This window comes from Eublepharis macularius, chromosome 5 (genome assembly GCF_028583425.1).
Source record: "Eublepharis macularius isolate TG4126 chromosome 5, MPM_Emac_v1.0, whole genome shotgun sequence".
NCBI classification, from domain to species: Eukaryota; Metazoa; Chordata; class Lepidosauria; order Squamata; family Eublepharidae; genus Eublepharis; species Eublepharis macularius.
This window is the reverse complement of record NC_072794.1, coordinates 116,932,310-116,947,238: the sequence shown is the minus strand read 5'-3', so window position 1 is coordinate 116,947,238 and position 14,929 is coordinate 116,932,310. Positions and strand designations below refer to the sequence as shown.

The 14,929-nt window shown below is 44.0% G+C and overlaps 1 protein-coding gene across 4 annotated transcripts in view; it reads right to left on the bottom strand.

Annotated features, from left to right (window-relative positions):
- Positions 1-4,213: 4,213 nt before the first annotated feature.
- LOC129329825 (complement component receptor 1-like protein) overlaps positions 4,214-14,929 on the bottom strand; it is a 52,350-nt gene continuing 41,634 nt past the window's right edge. For all 4 annotated transcript variants that reach the window (XM_054979494.1, XM_054979493.1, XM_054979491.1 and 1 more), the window contains 4 exons: positions 14,044-14,140; positions 10,885-10,973; positions 4,967-5,113; positions 4,214-4,870 (listed from right to left, as the gene is read on the bottom strand). In XM_054979494.1, coding sequence (XP_054835469.1) covers positions 4,743-4,870; positions 4,967-5,113; positions 10,885-10,973; positions 14,044-14,140 — 461 coding nt within the window. In that variant the 3' untranslated portion in view covers positions 4,214-4,742. The remainder of the gene's footprint in view (positions 4,871-4,966; positions 5,114-10,884; positions 10,974-14,043; positions 14,141-14,929) is intronic.

Sequence of the window (14,929 nt, the reverse complement as noted above, 5' to 3'; positions counted from 1 at the left end):
GTTGTGGCTAAGAAGCAAGCCGAACAAACACAACGCGAGAAGGAAGACAAGCGAGCCTCCCACTTCCCGGCAGCACGTGTGCAGATTGGCAGTGGCGCTTGAAGGGTACGCACGTGCGTGCTGAGATTGGAAGGGCAGCGCCTCGTTTTAGTTGATATTGACTGACTGTGAACAATCAATTGTTTTGGTTGATAGGGGCAGTTTATGTGCCGTAAACGGGATTGGCGAGGAAGCCTGTATGCAACGCGCAAGGCCGGTCCCGGCTCAGTCTCCGCAGGCAGTTGGCAAAGCGGTCTTTGAGCTTACTGGACCTGAATCCCATTCAGTTCAACGGAATTTCTTCACAATTAAGCGTTCAGAAGATTTGTGGGGCTGGATTCCAAGTTTCACTGAAACAGGGTGGTGGGAGTTCATTTCCACAGGGATGGAGTTGGGGATGGGGATAAGAGGGAGGGACTGCATGTAGCTGAGCACAGGGCTGAGTGCACCTTTTTAATAAAGAACGCCCCTGTAGGCATATTTGTATTCCTTTTCTATCCATTTCTCTTCTTTGCAGGCTGTAAATTAATGCATTGTTTCAGAGCAAGGTCCACTGAGCTTCGTGGGATTTGCTTCTGAGCAACCAGGTTTTGAATCGTGCTGTACTTCGTACCGGCTGGCATTAGAATCCTTCTTTCGCTTCTGCAGTTAAGAACACAGGAATTGCTTCTGTATGGAGACACTCTGGATAGTACCCAATGGCAGGCCTGTCCTCCGGAAATTAATTTCATCCTTTTTAAACAGTATTTATAGCCAGGGCCAAAATGTCAAAAAGTGTGTCATGTGCTGTAAAGTGGAAGAGATCTTGATTGAACCAGAAAAGGTAAAACCAGGGGATGATGCCTACCTCCTGCTGGAATACCGACCAGTCCAGGGCCTGATGGAAATGGAACAGGGCCAGGGCTGCAAGGAAGACTGGTCACCACACCAAGACTTCCTCCCCCTGCCGCTCCACCACCTCAAGGGGTGCCGGACAGCTCCACACACACCCCGGCGCTCTACCACCTCAAGGAGTACCTGCCGCCCCTTTAGGGATTCCCCCCGTGATGCCCCCACTTCAGGGATGGCACAAATTGGACACGCGTTTTGAAGGGGACCCTGAAGAGCTGGGCTTCTTCATCGTGCAGGTGATGGAATTCTTGCAAGAGTGGGGCCACACTTTCCTGAACAAACACAGTCAGGTAAGCCATCTGGGATCCCGACTGGGTGGTTCTGCTGCTAAATGGTATGTTACCCTATATGAAGCCCGGGCCCCGGAGCTGCAAAACTTGGAGACATTAGTGCAAGCCTTAACAGCCCAGTTCAAAGACCCACTCGAGGAGGAGTGGGTCAGGACTAAGTTGAAAACGATGAGGCAAGGCAACTGACCTGTACATGAGTACACCGCGGAATTCTGGCAGTATGCAGCCAAAGTGCGTGACTGGACCGAAGGGATCAAGATTGAATTCTTCGGAGCAGGGCTGAAACCAAATCTGGTAGCAAAGTCCCTGGTGCAGGATGACCCCAGAACCCTCCTGGGATGGATCCAGCAAGGTGGCAAATTGAGACCAATTGGTGAGGCTCTTAAAGATGGAGCACCCTCACCGATGAAACCCCTCACTGAAACGGGGAAGGAGAAGAGAATCCCCAAGCTGTGCTCCCTGGATACAGAGAGGGTCATCCGCCTGAAGAGGGGCCTACAATGTGGGGGAGTGGGTCACTTTGCAGCTGATTGCCCTGGAGGGAAGAGCCTGCAGAGAAGAATCGTTTGGCAAGGAAGGCCATGGTGCCGGTGTCCAAGCCCTCCCGGAAAAGTCCAAAAAGACGGAGTGAAGTAGCTACCGGGTTAGAAGTGGGAGAGGGCTCGGGGGCATTGAGCGTGGACCCCTTAGAGGAGGACAGGAGCCCCACGCAGCCGGCAGGAAACGCCAACAACCTGCCGTGAGGAGGCCCCACCGGAAGGTTGCGGAGGAATCGACACCTGAGGAGGTGAGACCGAAAGGGGCCTTGCTTTATATGCCAGTGACTTTAGTTAATCCCCGCAGGGGGGCTCACATCCGAGTGCGAGCTCTAATTGACTCTGGATGCACTTGGGACTTAATTGCCCCAGCACTAGTCATGGGATTGGTACTGAATGTATATAAACTGGACCATCCCGTTATATTTGAACAGATGGATGGGTCTCAAATGAAAGGGACTCCATCTAGTTACGAGACTGAGCTTACCCTGATGAGCATGGAGCACCACTGGGAAGCCAGGACATTTGTAGTTAGTGCATCCACCAAGTTCCCCTTGGTACTGGGAATACAACGGCTGTGGGATCATGACCCTTATGTGCGATAGAAAACAGGAGAGCTCTGTTTTGCGGGAGTGGGGGAATGCAAAGGCCATGTATGGAAAAGAGAGTGGGGCCTGAATACACCCCCCCCCCAGGGTTGCACTGTTAACCCGTGAGGAGAGGGAGCAGATCCCTCCTGAGTCTCAGGACTTGAGCCAAGTGTTTGATGAGAAGAAGGCTGATAAACTCCGCCCCCCCCCCAGGGCCATGGACTGTGCCATTGAACTAATCCTGGGCCAAAAGCTCCCAAAAGGAAACTATACTCTATGCGCCTGGGTGACCAAAAGGAGTTGAGAAAGTTCATTGATAAAAATTTGGCCTGAGGGCTCATCTGCTCCTCCAGCTGTCTTCATGCAGCCCCAGTGCTATTTCGTAAGGAAAAAGATGGAGGTTTGAGACTGTGAATGGATTATAGAGGCATTAATGCAGTATCCATGTCGAATGCTTACCCCCTTCCCCTGATCCAGGATCTACTAGGAGTGGTGTCCCAAGGAAAGATCTTCTCCGAGCTGGATTTAAGAGATGCTTACTTCTGAATAAGAATCAAGAAGGGAGATTGTTATATCATGGCAAATTGTGAATTTGGTGATGTTCCCTTATTGAACTGTTCTCCCTTATTGAACTGTTTAGTATTTCCCCCCTGATCCCTTAAGGCCGAGAAGCCTGTGTAGTACTTTGGCTTCATTTCCCCTTCATGCTGTGGGCTGTTTGTTCTCCACTAAACAGAGGCCGGGGAAGGCCTTGGCAACGCGGATAAAGCTACAGTGACCATGGCAATGTATGCTGTGATGCCAGAGTTTGATGGAGTCAGTGACTGGTCTCAGTATGTGGAGAGGCTGGAACACTATTTTCTGGCAAATAAGATTGAAGATGCAGTCCGGCAGTGATCTGCTTTGACAACAGGGACAGGTAAATGCCACCCTGTTTTCATCTTCATGGTTTCTGTGCAGCCCCACACTGAGAGGGTAGCGGGTAATTGCATCCCAGCCAGTGGCCAAAACATAATCAATAGCACAAGGAACAGGCTCCAAGTCCTCAGTAGAGACTCTTACTCATTTACAGGTGCAAGATATGGTAGGCAAGGAGTGGCAGTTGCCAATCAGAAAATTTGCTAAAGGTCTGTAGTAGGGGCCCTGATAGCAGATTTTTCCCACTGGTCTTGTATGTGATGCATGAACTACTCTGCAACAGGCTATCAGTGCTTCATGGACTACCTACTGAGGACTCCACTATAATGTCTACTGGGTCACCATTATCTGCAAGTTTGTTCACTTTCTCAAAGAACCCCAAAGTTTTGGTGAAACAGGACTTTCTTTTGCAGAACCCATGCTGGTTTTCCTTCAGCAGGTATTGTTCTTCTAGGACCTTAATAATTATCTCTTTAATAACAGTTTCGACCAATTTATCTGGACAGTTGTTGGGATAACTGGCCTGTTCTAACTGACTGGACAACTGACAATATATTTCCTCAGGCTTCTTTGGACCTCAGAGTTAAGTGAAATCTCTGCCTTGCTGTCTCTTTGAATAATTCATAGTCCTGGCACTCCAGCAATCACATATCTGAATATATATCCCCTAAGCCTCCAAAGTTTGTGGACCTTGTATCTGGGTTGCCAGGTCCCCCCCGCCAAGGGAAACCAGTGTTGGGGGTATGAGGGTAGCGGGTACCTAGCCACACAACTTCTGGTGCAATGTGGAAGTGATATAGGTCATGTTTGGCTGATTTTTAGAGAATTGGGCCGTTCTTGGTATGTGAAGAGTGCGTGGTCCCATGCTGGCACATCACATCATGTACCATGTGAAACTGAGGAGCTCACACAAGGATTGACATTTATAAAGCAGACATTTACTAAAGTGTATATTAAAACTATCCTTTAATAAAGTTTATTATGTCAAAATAGCAATAAGAGATCTGTAATCTATTTTCCTACTTATTTACCAAACCTATATCTCTATACTTATCTATATATCAGTACTTCAGTTATACCTCACAAACAATTTGAAGATTGAATGCATCTAGATTTTGATTTGGTACAGCATTAAATGAGATAAAAATTATACAATTGAATACTACATGGTTCTGAATGGTCTTTCTTTTTGCTACTAAATTAGGCTTTATCCAGGTGGCAGTTATTCATTACAATCTAGCACAAAGTTATTACCCCCCAAGTTTTTCAAAATAGATAGCCACCTAAATATGCCTTCATCCATGTTTTTAGCGTTGATCCTGCAATGCGTCTGCTTCACCCTGTGTGCTGACAATGCTTTACTATCACCAAAAATTTTTAGAGAGCAATCCTAAGCAGTTCTACTCAGGTCTATCCTATGAGCCTCCCAGGAAAGAGTTGCTCGAATGCCACTGTCAGAGCATTTGGAGTTAGCATCGTCATGACTCTTCCTCCACCTCCTCCTCCAGCCTCTCTTCTCTAGACTGTTGGCAGCAGGACTTCATTTCATATATGACTTTGTCCACTTTCTTTTCTAACCCATCCAGGCGTTCTTCGAAGGACTTTGCTGTTCATAAAAATAAATGACATTTGCTAAGTAAGCAGAAAGGCAAGCTGATATGCATCTCTGACTCATCTTTATACATAAATGCAGATAACTTACTTTTTATGTTTATTAAATCCTTGATCTCTTGTAGTATTATGAACAGCTTCTCCCAGGCTAACTCTGTTTGGAGTGTGGGTAAAGAACTAGTATAAGTAGGAAAGGTAGAGGTGACATTGGGTCCAGATGAAGGAAGTAAAATTTCATCTGCAATGGAAAAAAAAAAAGACAAGTGACTACCTGTGTGTGTACACATGGTAAAGTGTACCACTGTAAACCAACACCAGCTATGTGTTCCACACAGAGAGGGAAGAAGGGTCCTACTGAGCCTCAGCGTCTTAATGAAACAAATCAGTTTGACACCAAATTGCCTCTAGGCACTCGTTATAGGACCGCACGTGCAATCAAGTAACTACTGTGGTTTTCTCAGCTTTCCTCCTGATTCCCATGCAGCCGTTTCCTTGCAGAAGAGTTCAGTTGCAATACAGAACAGCGAAAAAAGGTAACGGGGAGTGGGGGGGGGTGTTGAATGTTCGACTATGTTCAAATTTAAGAGTTAAGAGTGGCAAGACTCTAATAATCTGGAGAACCGGGTTTGCCTCTGCTTGAAGCCAGCTGGTTAACCCTGAATCAGTCACTGCTTCTTGGAGCTCTCTCCACCCCACCCACCTCACAGAGGGATTGTCAAGAGGATAACACACTTTGTAAACTGCTCTGAGTGGGCATTAAGTTATCCTGAAGGGTGGCATATAAATAGAATATTATTATGTTGTTGTTGTTATTAGAAACTTAGTGTATAAACTCTGATAACTGCTAGTTACATCATATTCAACTATCCTAATAAAATAAGCATAATGTGACCAGAACATCATCACTCAACTATACAAAATTACTAAGCCCAGCAACAACAGACAATCAAAACAGTGAAAAAACCAATCAGTAATAAAATTCATCAGCAAATACATTCAGTGATGATAAACAATTACCAGAAACTTACAGGGACAAGGTTGCCTTACATAGGTTTCTGAAACCTAACCAAAAGAGGCGGTACTAGGCAGACAAAAGGTGGCAGCCTGTACATTAAGCTAACTAAGGTTCTGTTTGGTTGTTTTAGAGAATTTGTTTTCCTTCCAAAAATCATAGGAAAGGCCAAACACTCACTGAACAATGTTCTCTGGAAATCCCTCCCAGTCTTCCGAGGATTCACCAATTAATAATCACAAAATTTCAAATACAATCACACTGCCTCAAAGGCTAGAAACTTGCTTTTAAAAAACCCTGACCCTCCCCTATTGCCAGCTTCATTTTCTGAAGTGCCCCATTACCGAACCTGCTGAAGTGCTATCTTTTTTATCTCCTCCTGAAGGAAGAGCTGGGAGAACACCTGATCAAAAAGAATGAGAGAGGGGGAACAGAACCATAATGGCTTAATGACTGAAAGTAATAGTTCTGAAAGACACTTCAGAATAAAAACCATTTATCTAAGATTGGAGGAGCAGGTACACATTTAATAACACTATTCCCTATTAACTTATGTCCAGGATTGTATTCAAACGTTAGTATGTTCTCCCATGTGTATTAAGGCTAATATGAAATTACCAAATTTCCTTTTGGGATTTCTGCTCTACTGTAATGGACCAATGGAAAGAGAAAAGTAGCATTAAATAAGAAATGGTTTCACCAAAGAAGATCCTGGGGTACAATCAGCAGGAACTCCAATTATCAGTCATGCTTGTCTTTTGTTTGCAGATCCTGCATAGCCCACGTTTAACATACAACAGGTAATTCCATTTCTTGTTGCTTCAGATAATGTATCAATCCACTAAAAGATTTTATTTATTTATACATTTGATTTATATCCTATCCTTCCCACAAGCATAATACTAACAATATTGGGCCTCAGGGGCTAACTATATGACTGATTGACCTTGGGTCTCCCGCTCACATCCACCCTGGTCCTGTTGACGTGCTCTATGGGTTTTATACTCAGAGCCCAATTCCAAGGTATATGTGGGCTCAGTTTCGATCAGCTCAGCAGATTGTCAGGAGAAGGAGCTTAAGTCTCCCACACCCATGTGTTTTCCCAGACCTAAAATGGTTCTGGGTAAGCATTCTCTGCCTGGTTGTGAAAACTTGTGTGTACTCAGGGGCTCCCATGAAAAGTGTTTAGGATCAAAATGTTAAAATATTCAGACCGTTTTCTCAAGAATACCTTTGCTAGATAAACCCACTTTAAAATGATTTAGCAGCTGTGAATTTTCAGCTCCTGGATGTTGAACCGAATGCTCTCTTTCTCTTATATATATATATATATATATATATGCAAATTCATACCTTTGAGGATGACTTTCAGCATATGAGATTGCGGCCACCCACGGCAGCCATGAATGGCTTTGGCCGTGGGGCCGGAGTTTGCCTCCTCGGATGGAGGAGGAGTCTTGTTTCCCGGCCATCCGGGCCTTTCAGGGGGCGGGCGGAGAGAGAGCCGTTATGCGTCTCTGCCCCCTTTCCCTGTGCAGTTGCTCCAAGCGTTCGGCCCACCCTCCTCTCCCTGTTTCAGTTCAGGATTAGCCGGTTGCTGGTTTGGAGCCAGGTAGGAATTTTTTCCCGGCTCCCCCTGATTGGCTTTTGTGGGGGGCTGGTTTTTTCGCCTACCTTGTACTGAAGCAGAGTTTGAGGTGTTTCAGGGGTGGTGCTCTGTAGACTTCCCCTGGCAGGAGTAAGTTGGGAAATAGGGAGCGGGCTGGTGAGCACCCCTTTGGCAATTCCCCATCGGTGGGGAAATGGGGTCTCTCAGGAAGGATGGTATGCTTCATGGCTACCACCACCTGTGCAGACTGCCTCCAGGGAACCCCAGGTGCAAGTCCTTCCCTCATGCTGTACGGCTGAGGCTTTAGGAGCTTGAGGGGGAACCCTTTGCCTGGCCGGCCGGGCTGAGGCCATTCCACGAATGGATTACGCCCGGGGCAGCGGGGCTCGCCCATACAGGTCAAGGCGGTGGACAAAGGTGACCCCGTGGCTTGACCTGTACCGCATAGTTTGCCCTTGCCGCAGTTTAGCGTTGATGTTATGTTTAATAAAGCGGCCATTTATACCAAAACCTGTGTCAGTCTCTTTCTTCCAACTGAGGGGGCAATAAGCTTGTATGAGATAGTTTTAGAAACCTATATATTAATCTATGTATTAATTGTTTAATCTAATTGTAGGTTTTGCTTTAGTATTGCTACACCCTGTACTGCTGTACCACAAGCATGTTCAGGAAGAAGTAAGCTAAAAATATGTAAATCTACACACATCATGAAACCAGCACAACATTTTCCCTCCATGTACGTTAAAAAGCCAAACAACTTAGTTGCTTCTATTACACTCAGCATAATGGCCCCAATCCGACCAAAGTTAATCATGACTAAGTCTCATTGAAACCAATGAGAAAATTAGTGTCAATGAATCTACGAGCTAAGCTACAACTTACAAGAGACAAATTACACAAGTTAGAGCTTGTGAAAGAAGTCACAATGTTAGCCAGGAAGCTGAGTTTTAAAAGAGATTGGAAGGCTTTGTCAATTCCCCCTCTTTAAAGAGCCAGGGAGATCCCTGCTCAAAGCATTTTTTCCCTCTTAGCCTTGCAGAAGGGGAGGTGAAACTGATGTGAAGAGGAAATTAACAGACCCTCTCAGCAGAGATCTCCCTGGTTCTGTAGAGAGGGAAATTAACAAAGTCTTCTGATCTATTTTAAAACTCAGCTTCCCGGCTAACATTGCGACTCCCTTTACGTGCTCCTCTTCGTGTATTTCATTTCTTGTAGCTTGGCTCTAAGTCTCATTGCTTTCATTTATGTCATTCATGACTTACCAGATCAAGGCCATAAGCTGAATCTTCTTGCTTTCCAATCAATGAGACAGCACATTTCAGCAACACATGTAGGGGACAGTTCTGTACCCTTCTAGCACTGCAGCTGCTCTACTTCCATGGACTTTCTGGCATGCTCTACTGAAATGTATGCAAAGTACACAGAAGCACAGTGCTTGAAGGACTGCTCTGTTATCTGATACTCTGCAAGAGTTTTCTTCTTCTATGAGTAATAAGAACAGTTTAACATAATACAAAGTAAGTACCAAAGATGAATGTTCATTATGACTTTTGCATTTTGTCTCAGCAGTCCTTTCTGACCCTGGCAAAGGCTATTACCAGGCTTCCAGGACTCCCATGGAGTAACAGCCATATGGGTAAGGATGATGCCTACTAAGGCTGAAGAAATGAGATGGTCAGGATTACTCATGAAATTGAACCATCCCTGCCCATAAAGAAGTTGCAAATACAATCAAGGTTTCTTTGTCCATGGGTTTTTCCCAATCATACTCAAGTTTGGTGTCCATGTAAAGAGACCCTCAGATAACTATTGTGATGGGTATTTCACACTCAATCAGTGTGGTGCATGCTGACTTTGTATATTAGTTTGAAGGGAAGGAAGAAGATGGATAGCCAATACAACATATGGAGACCCTCAGTCATGACTCACTAATGGTGAAATCCTAAGCAGAGTTCCTCCAGTCTAAGACTATTGATTTCAATGGACTTAGAGTGGGAGAACTCTGCTTAGGATTTCAATGTTAATGTTTTGTCATGGATATGTAGGGGAACAGTTGATGGATATGACCCAGATAGTTATTCAAGACATCTATGCACACAGAAACAAGGTTAGCCCAGCCCCATAACTAGATAGTTTCACAGTTGTATTGCCATGAGTAAATTAGAAGAGCTATCTAACATATCAACATATATAATGTACCGAGACCCAGGTACAGGTAGTATCTGAGAATGGCAGGAATATCTAACTTCATAGAAGCTAGCAAGATTATAGATGCATTGGTGGAGGGACAAAGATATTCAAAGGTTTGAGAAAGTTGTAATCACTAATTTCACATACATTTTGTTAAGACAAGAAGGGGCAAGAATGACCTAACTATGGATATATGTTTCAAGAAGATTTTCCAATATGGATAACCTTGTTTGGTGCATGAAGTCATAAGATAATAAGTTAGCCAAGAATTTGAGTCTTTGAAACATCTAGTGTTAAGAGAAGGGTCTGAAACCCTATAAATATGACAAGCTAAACTGATAGAGAGAGCTTCTTCTTAGAAGGGGCTCTTTGCCCGTTACCTCCTTATTTTAGGGTAAGTTACTTATGGGCTCAGGGCTCATTTTGAGGGGGAACACACAGGAATGCAGTTCTGGCAGTTCCCCAGAGAGGTCACATGTCAGGTGGCCCCGCCCACCTGACTCTCGGCCATTTTGGGCCTGTTTTGTTCTGGATTGGGGCCAAAATGGCCCGGATTCGGCCTCTGACGGGTGGTGGATCACTCTCCTGCTCAGCAGCGGCCCAATCCTGACCATTTTGGGCCCCTTTTCGTCCACGTTCAGCCCCTTTTTGCCATTTTAGATCCAATTTCGGCATTGAATGGCCAGGATTGGGTCCAAAACCGCTAGGATAGGTGATGTCAGGGGTGTGGCATATGCAAATCAGTTGTGCTAATGACACATTTCCGGTGATGGCAAGGGGCGTGGCATATGCTAATAAGTTATGCTAATGAGTTCCTCCAGCTCTTTTTCTACGAAATGACCCCTGTTCGGGCTCATCTAATTGTCTCCTTAGAGGTCTTTGTATTTGTTATAATGGATGGTATGATTTTCTGTTGATTGAGTTGTTGTAAAGAATACGAAGTAGGCATGCTGTAATAATAAAGGCTTAAAAAGGAATCAGAGACTCCATAATTGCATAACGTGTACTATACCCAGTAATGAACCAAATATGTTAGCTGTGGTGTACCTCTGGCCAGGAGTTAAATGATGTGATATAAGTGCATGCCTATATCTAAATCAGGCCTAACCACAGTCATCCAGAACAGTTTGTAATACAAGAGTTACACTGAAGTTCCTCAAAACAGACCTTTATGGCTTTAATAAAGAAGTCATCTTACGTTCACAATATGGAGGGTCCTTGTCCCAATCTACATTATTGTTTTTCAACAACACGCAACGAGCACCATTGTGCCCTATTAATCTATGCCTAAGAGAAAGAGAAAATTTATCTTTTAGTAAAGGCAGCAAAGAGTTTGCAAATACAGGATTCCCCCCACCCCCACTGATATAGAAAGCTGTCAGTGAGCTTTACTGTTCATGCAAATACTGCTGTAAAAAATGCTGAGAATGTTCTATACCACTGAAAATCCACTCGTTTCTGGCTTCAGACTGAGTCACATGTTTTCATGTTTCAAGAGCCTAGGTTGTCCAAGTCACTGCCATGTTCCTCCTAAACCCAAGGCGGAATTACCGTAATTTTTTTTTAAGGCTCACTCACTTTACCCCTTGGAGACAGCAAAAGAAAAATAGAGAGGGCCATATCAGCTTTTCCTAGTATTATTGACTTTTCCAGAGTCTTATCTTTTCATGATGTGATAGTCTCAGTTTTCTCATTTTAGCTTCTAGGGAAAATTCAGGCTTGATTGGGTCTAGAACCCACTTATTTGTTTTTTGGCCATCCATGGTATCCACAAAACACTTCTCCAGCACCACATTTCAAATGATTTTTTCTCCCTGTCAGCTTTCTTCATTGTCCAACTTTCACATCCATATATAGCAATGGGGAATATCACAGAGTGGATTATTTTGATCTTGGCCCCCAGAGAGACATCATTATCTTTATGGATATTTTCTAGTTCCCTCATCATGGCTGCTCTTACATAAGTTGGAAGCAACTTAATGTTATATAACACGCACACACACACACACAGGCCCACAAGAAGCTTTAAGTTGTCTATGGTTGAAGCAGTCATAAGAAAAAAACATGATGGGAAATATATATTGTAGTTAGTCCATGTATCACTAGCAATGTCCCTCTTTGCCAATGTCAATCAATGTAAGGAATGTATCACACAGATTCTGGTTGCTCTGACTGAGGGGCACTGGACAGTCAGTGTGGTGTAGTGTTTAGAGTGTTGCAGTAGAATCTGGGAAACCCAGGTTCAAATCCCCACTCTGCCATGGAAGCTCACAGTCACACAATTCCACCCACACCTACCTCAAAGGGTTGTTGTGAGGATGAAATGGAGGAAATGAGAATGATGTAAGCTACTTTGAGTCCCCATTGGGGAGAAAGGCAGTAAGTGAGTGAGTGAGTGAGTGAGTGAGTGAGTGAGTGAGTGAGTGAGTAAATGCATTTAGCATTAAAATTCCTGGACAAATCAACACATAATGAAAGTGCTCAGGGAAGAACCAGTCCATCTCTACCTCCAGCTTTCTACATAAATTCATTAAACAACTGTATCTAATCAGCACAGAGGATCACAGTATGTATTATATACACAGAGATCCTTTCTGAAGCAAAGAGAAATTATTGTGTGCCTTTCCAGGTTAACAAAACAACAAAGGATTTTCCCAGGTAACAGGGAAAGCATGAAGTCTCTTCCCTTGCCAATCCCAGAGGGGATCTTTGCTGACATTAATACCAAAGCAGTAATAATCTTGAAGTAAACTATCGGTGCAATTTCACATCCCTATGAAGGCTGTTCATTTGTAGTACATATTGTCTTGCTGTAGCAGAAGAATAGTTGCTGTTAGGAACTGGGTGGCTGGTGACATCATGAAGGAGCTGTAAAGGAAAACTGAGGCAACAGAGACACACTTGGCCACTGGGGTTTTACAAAATCTGTGAGGGAGGAGAATATAGGAAAAGTAGGGGATCTCAACTGGCTTCTAGCTCATAGCCAACACTATGACAGGCAGATGAGTACACATCTGTCAGGGCCTCAGTCTCAAAATCACTGAGTTAGAAGAATTGGTGAAAGATCCTGTCTCACGCTTTGAAGAGCCCTGATGTTAAGGAGGTGATGGTTGAGCTCTGTTGCAACAACTACTTGGGCTGTTTTCACACAGCCATGCACCTGGAAGATTGTGCAAAACTCACGGCATAAAAGTGTCTTCCTAGCGCAATTTCCCAGCACGATCCCGTTTAATGGAGCTTTTTCTGACGTCATCGGGTCATTAAAGGGGATCATGCCAGGAGTTTGCAAGAAGCTTCATGCCGTGAGTTTGCGCAATTTCCCAGGGCGCGTGTGAAAACGGCCTTGGTCAGCATGTAAAAAAGTCTTACCTATGTAAGGTTGCCAACTACTTGAAGAAAAGTCCTGTCCCTTTAGCAGAAACTTATCTCCATGCCATGAAAAGCTTCAGCTGTCCATTTCTGCACATTAAATCTCTACTAAAGGTATGAGATATTTTTTCTAGGCAGTTGGTAACCCTATACCTATGTACTGGAGTGAGAGAGAAAACCTTGATTTTAACTCATAGTTATCTATTAGCAGTTGTGGAGTGATTTTCTAAGCTCCCCTGCTCTGCTGGGAGGGTCTGCAGAGAATTCGGCCCCCACCCGGCCGGCAGCCAAGGGCTTGAGGCTGGGAGCTGCATTTTCCGCCGCAGAGGATAAACGGCAGCATTTCCCCGGCCTCTCAGGGTCACATGGGAAGGGGGCGGGGCTAAGTGCCTTAACAGGACAGCCCTGCCTCTGCATCAGCACTCAGTTCATGTTGTTGCCTAAATAAAAGTGGCCCTTTATTACCCAAGCCTTGTGTCTGCCTCTTATTCCAACTGGGGGGGGGGACTGTCAAGTTGTTTATGATAACTCAAATGTTTGGCAGCTCTTTTTACCCTAACCCTTACCCTAACAAGCCACTAAAACCTCAAGGTGTGAGTATACTATATCAGCCTCCTCAGAGCAGATCAGAGCCTTGCTTTATACCACATACAGAAAGAAAATATCACTGGAGTTTTCAACATTAGGTCAACATCTTAAAAAGACAATGGCACTAATCCATGAAAAACTCTGAATCCCATGGATAGAACTAGGTAAAACTGATTGCCACAATCTACTTTGTCAGAAATAGGAGGTTGGGATGCTTAAAGTATCCTGCTTTACTGCCGTATGACACAGAACAGATGACAAGTTTCGTTTGGAAAAGGTGACAATTCAAAGCTGAGGTATAAAAACCATTTGTTCTTATAATTAACACTTTATGGTAACATATGTCATAACACACACAAAGTAGATTGACACAAAAGTTGTTCCATGTTCTACAACTCACCCCTCATCACATTGAAACATTATTTGGTCACCCAGGTGAAAGTCACTTTCATTTGCTATTTTTCCATTCTCTATCTTTGGAAAAGGACATTGTCTACCTAGGAGAAAGATTAGAACTATTATTAGCTCATGAGTTAAAAGAAAAATTTAAATGTAAAAGTGCTTACAAGACACACAGAATATTAAAAAGGTCATTGATGAGACTTCTCTAATTCAATACATTTGGTCTATCAGCAATTTGAATATGAACATCTAAGGCACAAACTCAGTGTTAAGGGATTAACAAAAACAATAACAATAACAACAACATTCAATTTATATACTGCCTTTCAGGACAACTTAACACCCACAGAGCAGTTTACAAAGTATGTTATTATTATCTCCAACACCAATCACCCTGTGAAGTGGGTGGGGCTAGGAGAGCTTCAGACAGCTGTGGCTGACCCAAGGTCACCCAGCTGGCTTCAAGTGGAGGAGTGGGGAATCAAACCTGGTTCTCCAGATTAGAGTCTCATCTCTCTTAACTACTACACCAAACTGGCTCTACCACTACTGAAAGTGGTAGATAAACCAATCCATGGACATGTTAATGATCAGTTGTAATATGTATTTATAATTGTCTTGGGACCAAGGGGAAGGAGACGTCTCCCAACTGGTCACCAGCTGAAAAGAGCAAGAGTCCAGTAGAACCTATAAGACTAACAAAATTAGTGGTAGGGTATGAGTTTTCAGCTCACTTCTTCAAATACCTTGGTCACCAATTGTGATTATTATTTTTATGTCACCCTTCTTCCAAGGAGCTTGGGCTGGTATGCATCTTTTTCTCACTCCACCCTCCCTCCAAAATTATCGCAGTGAGATAGATTAGGATGAGACTAGCCGAAGAG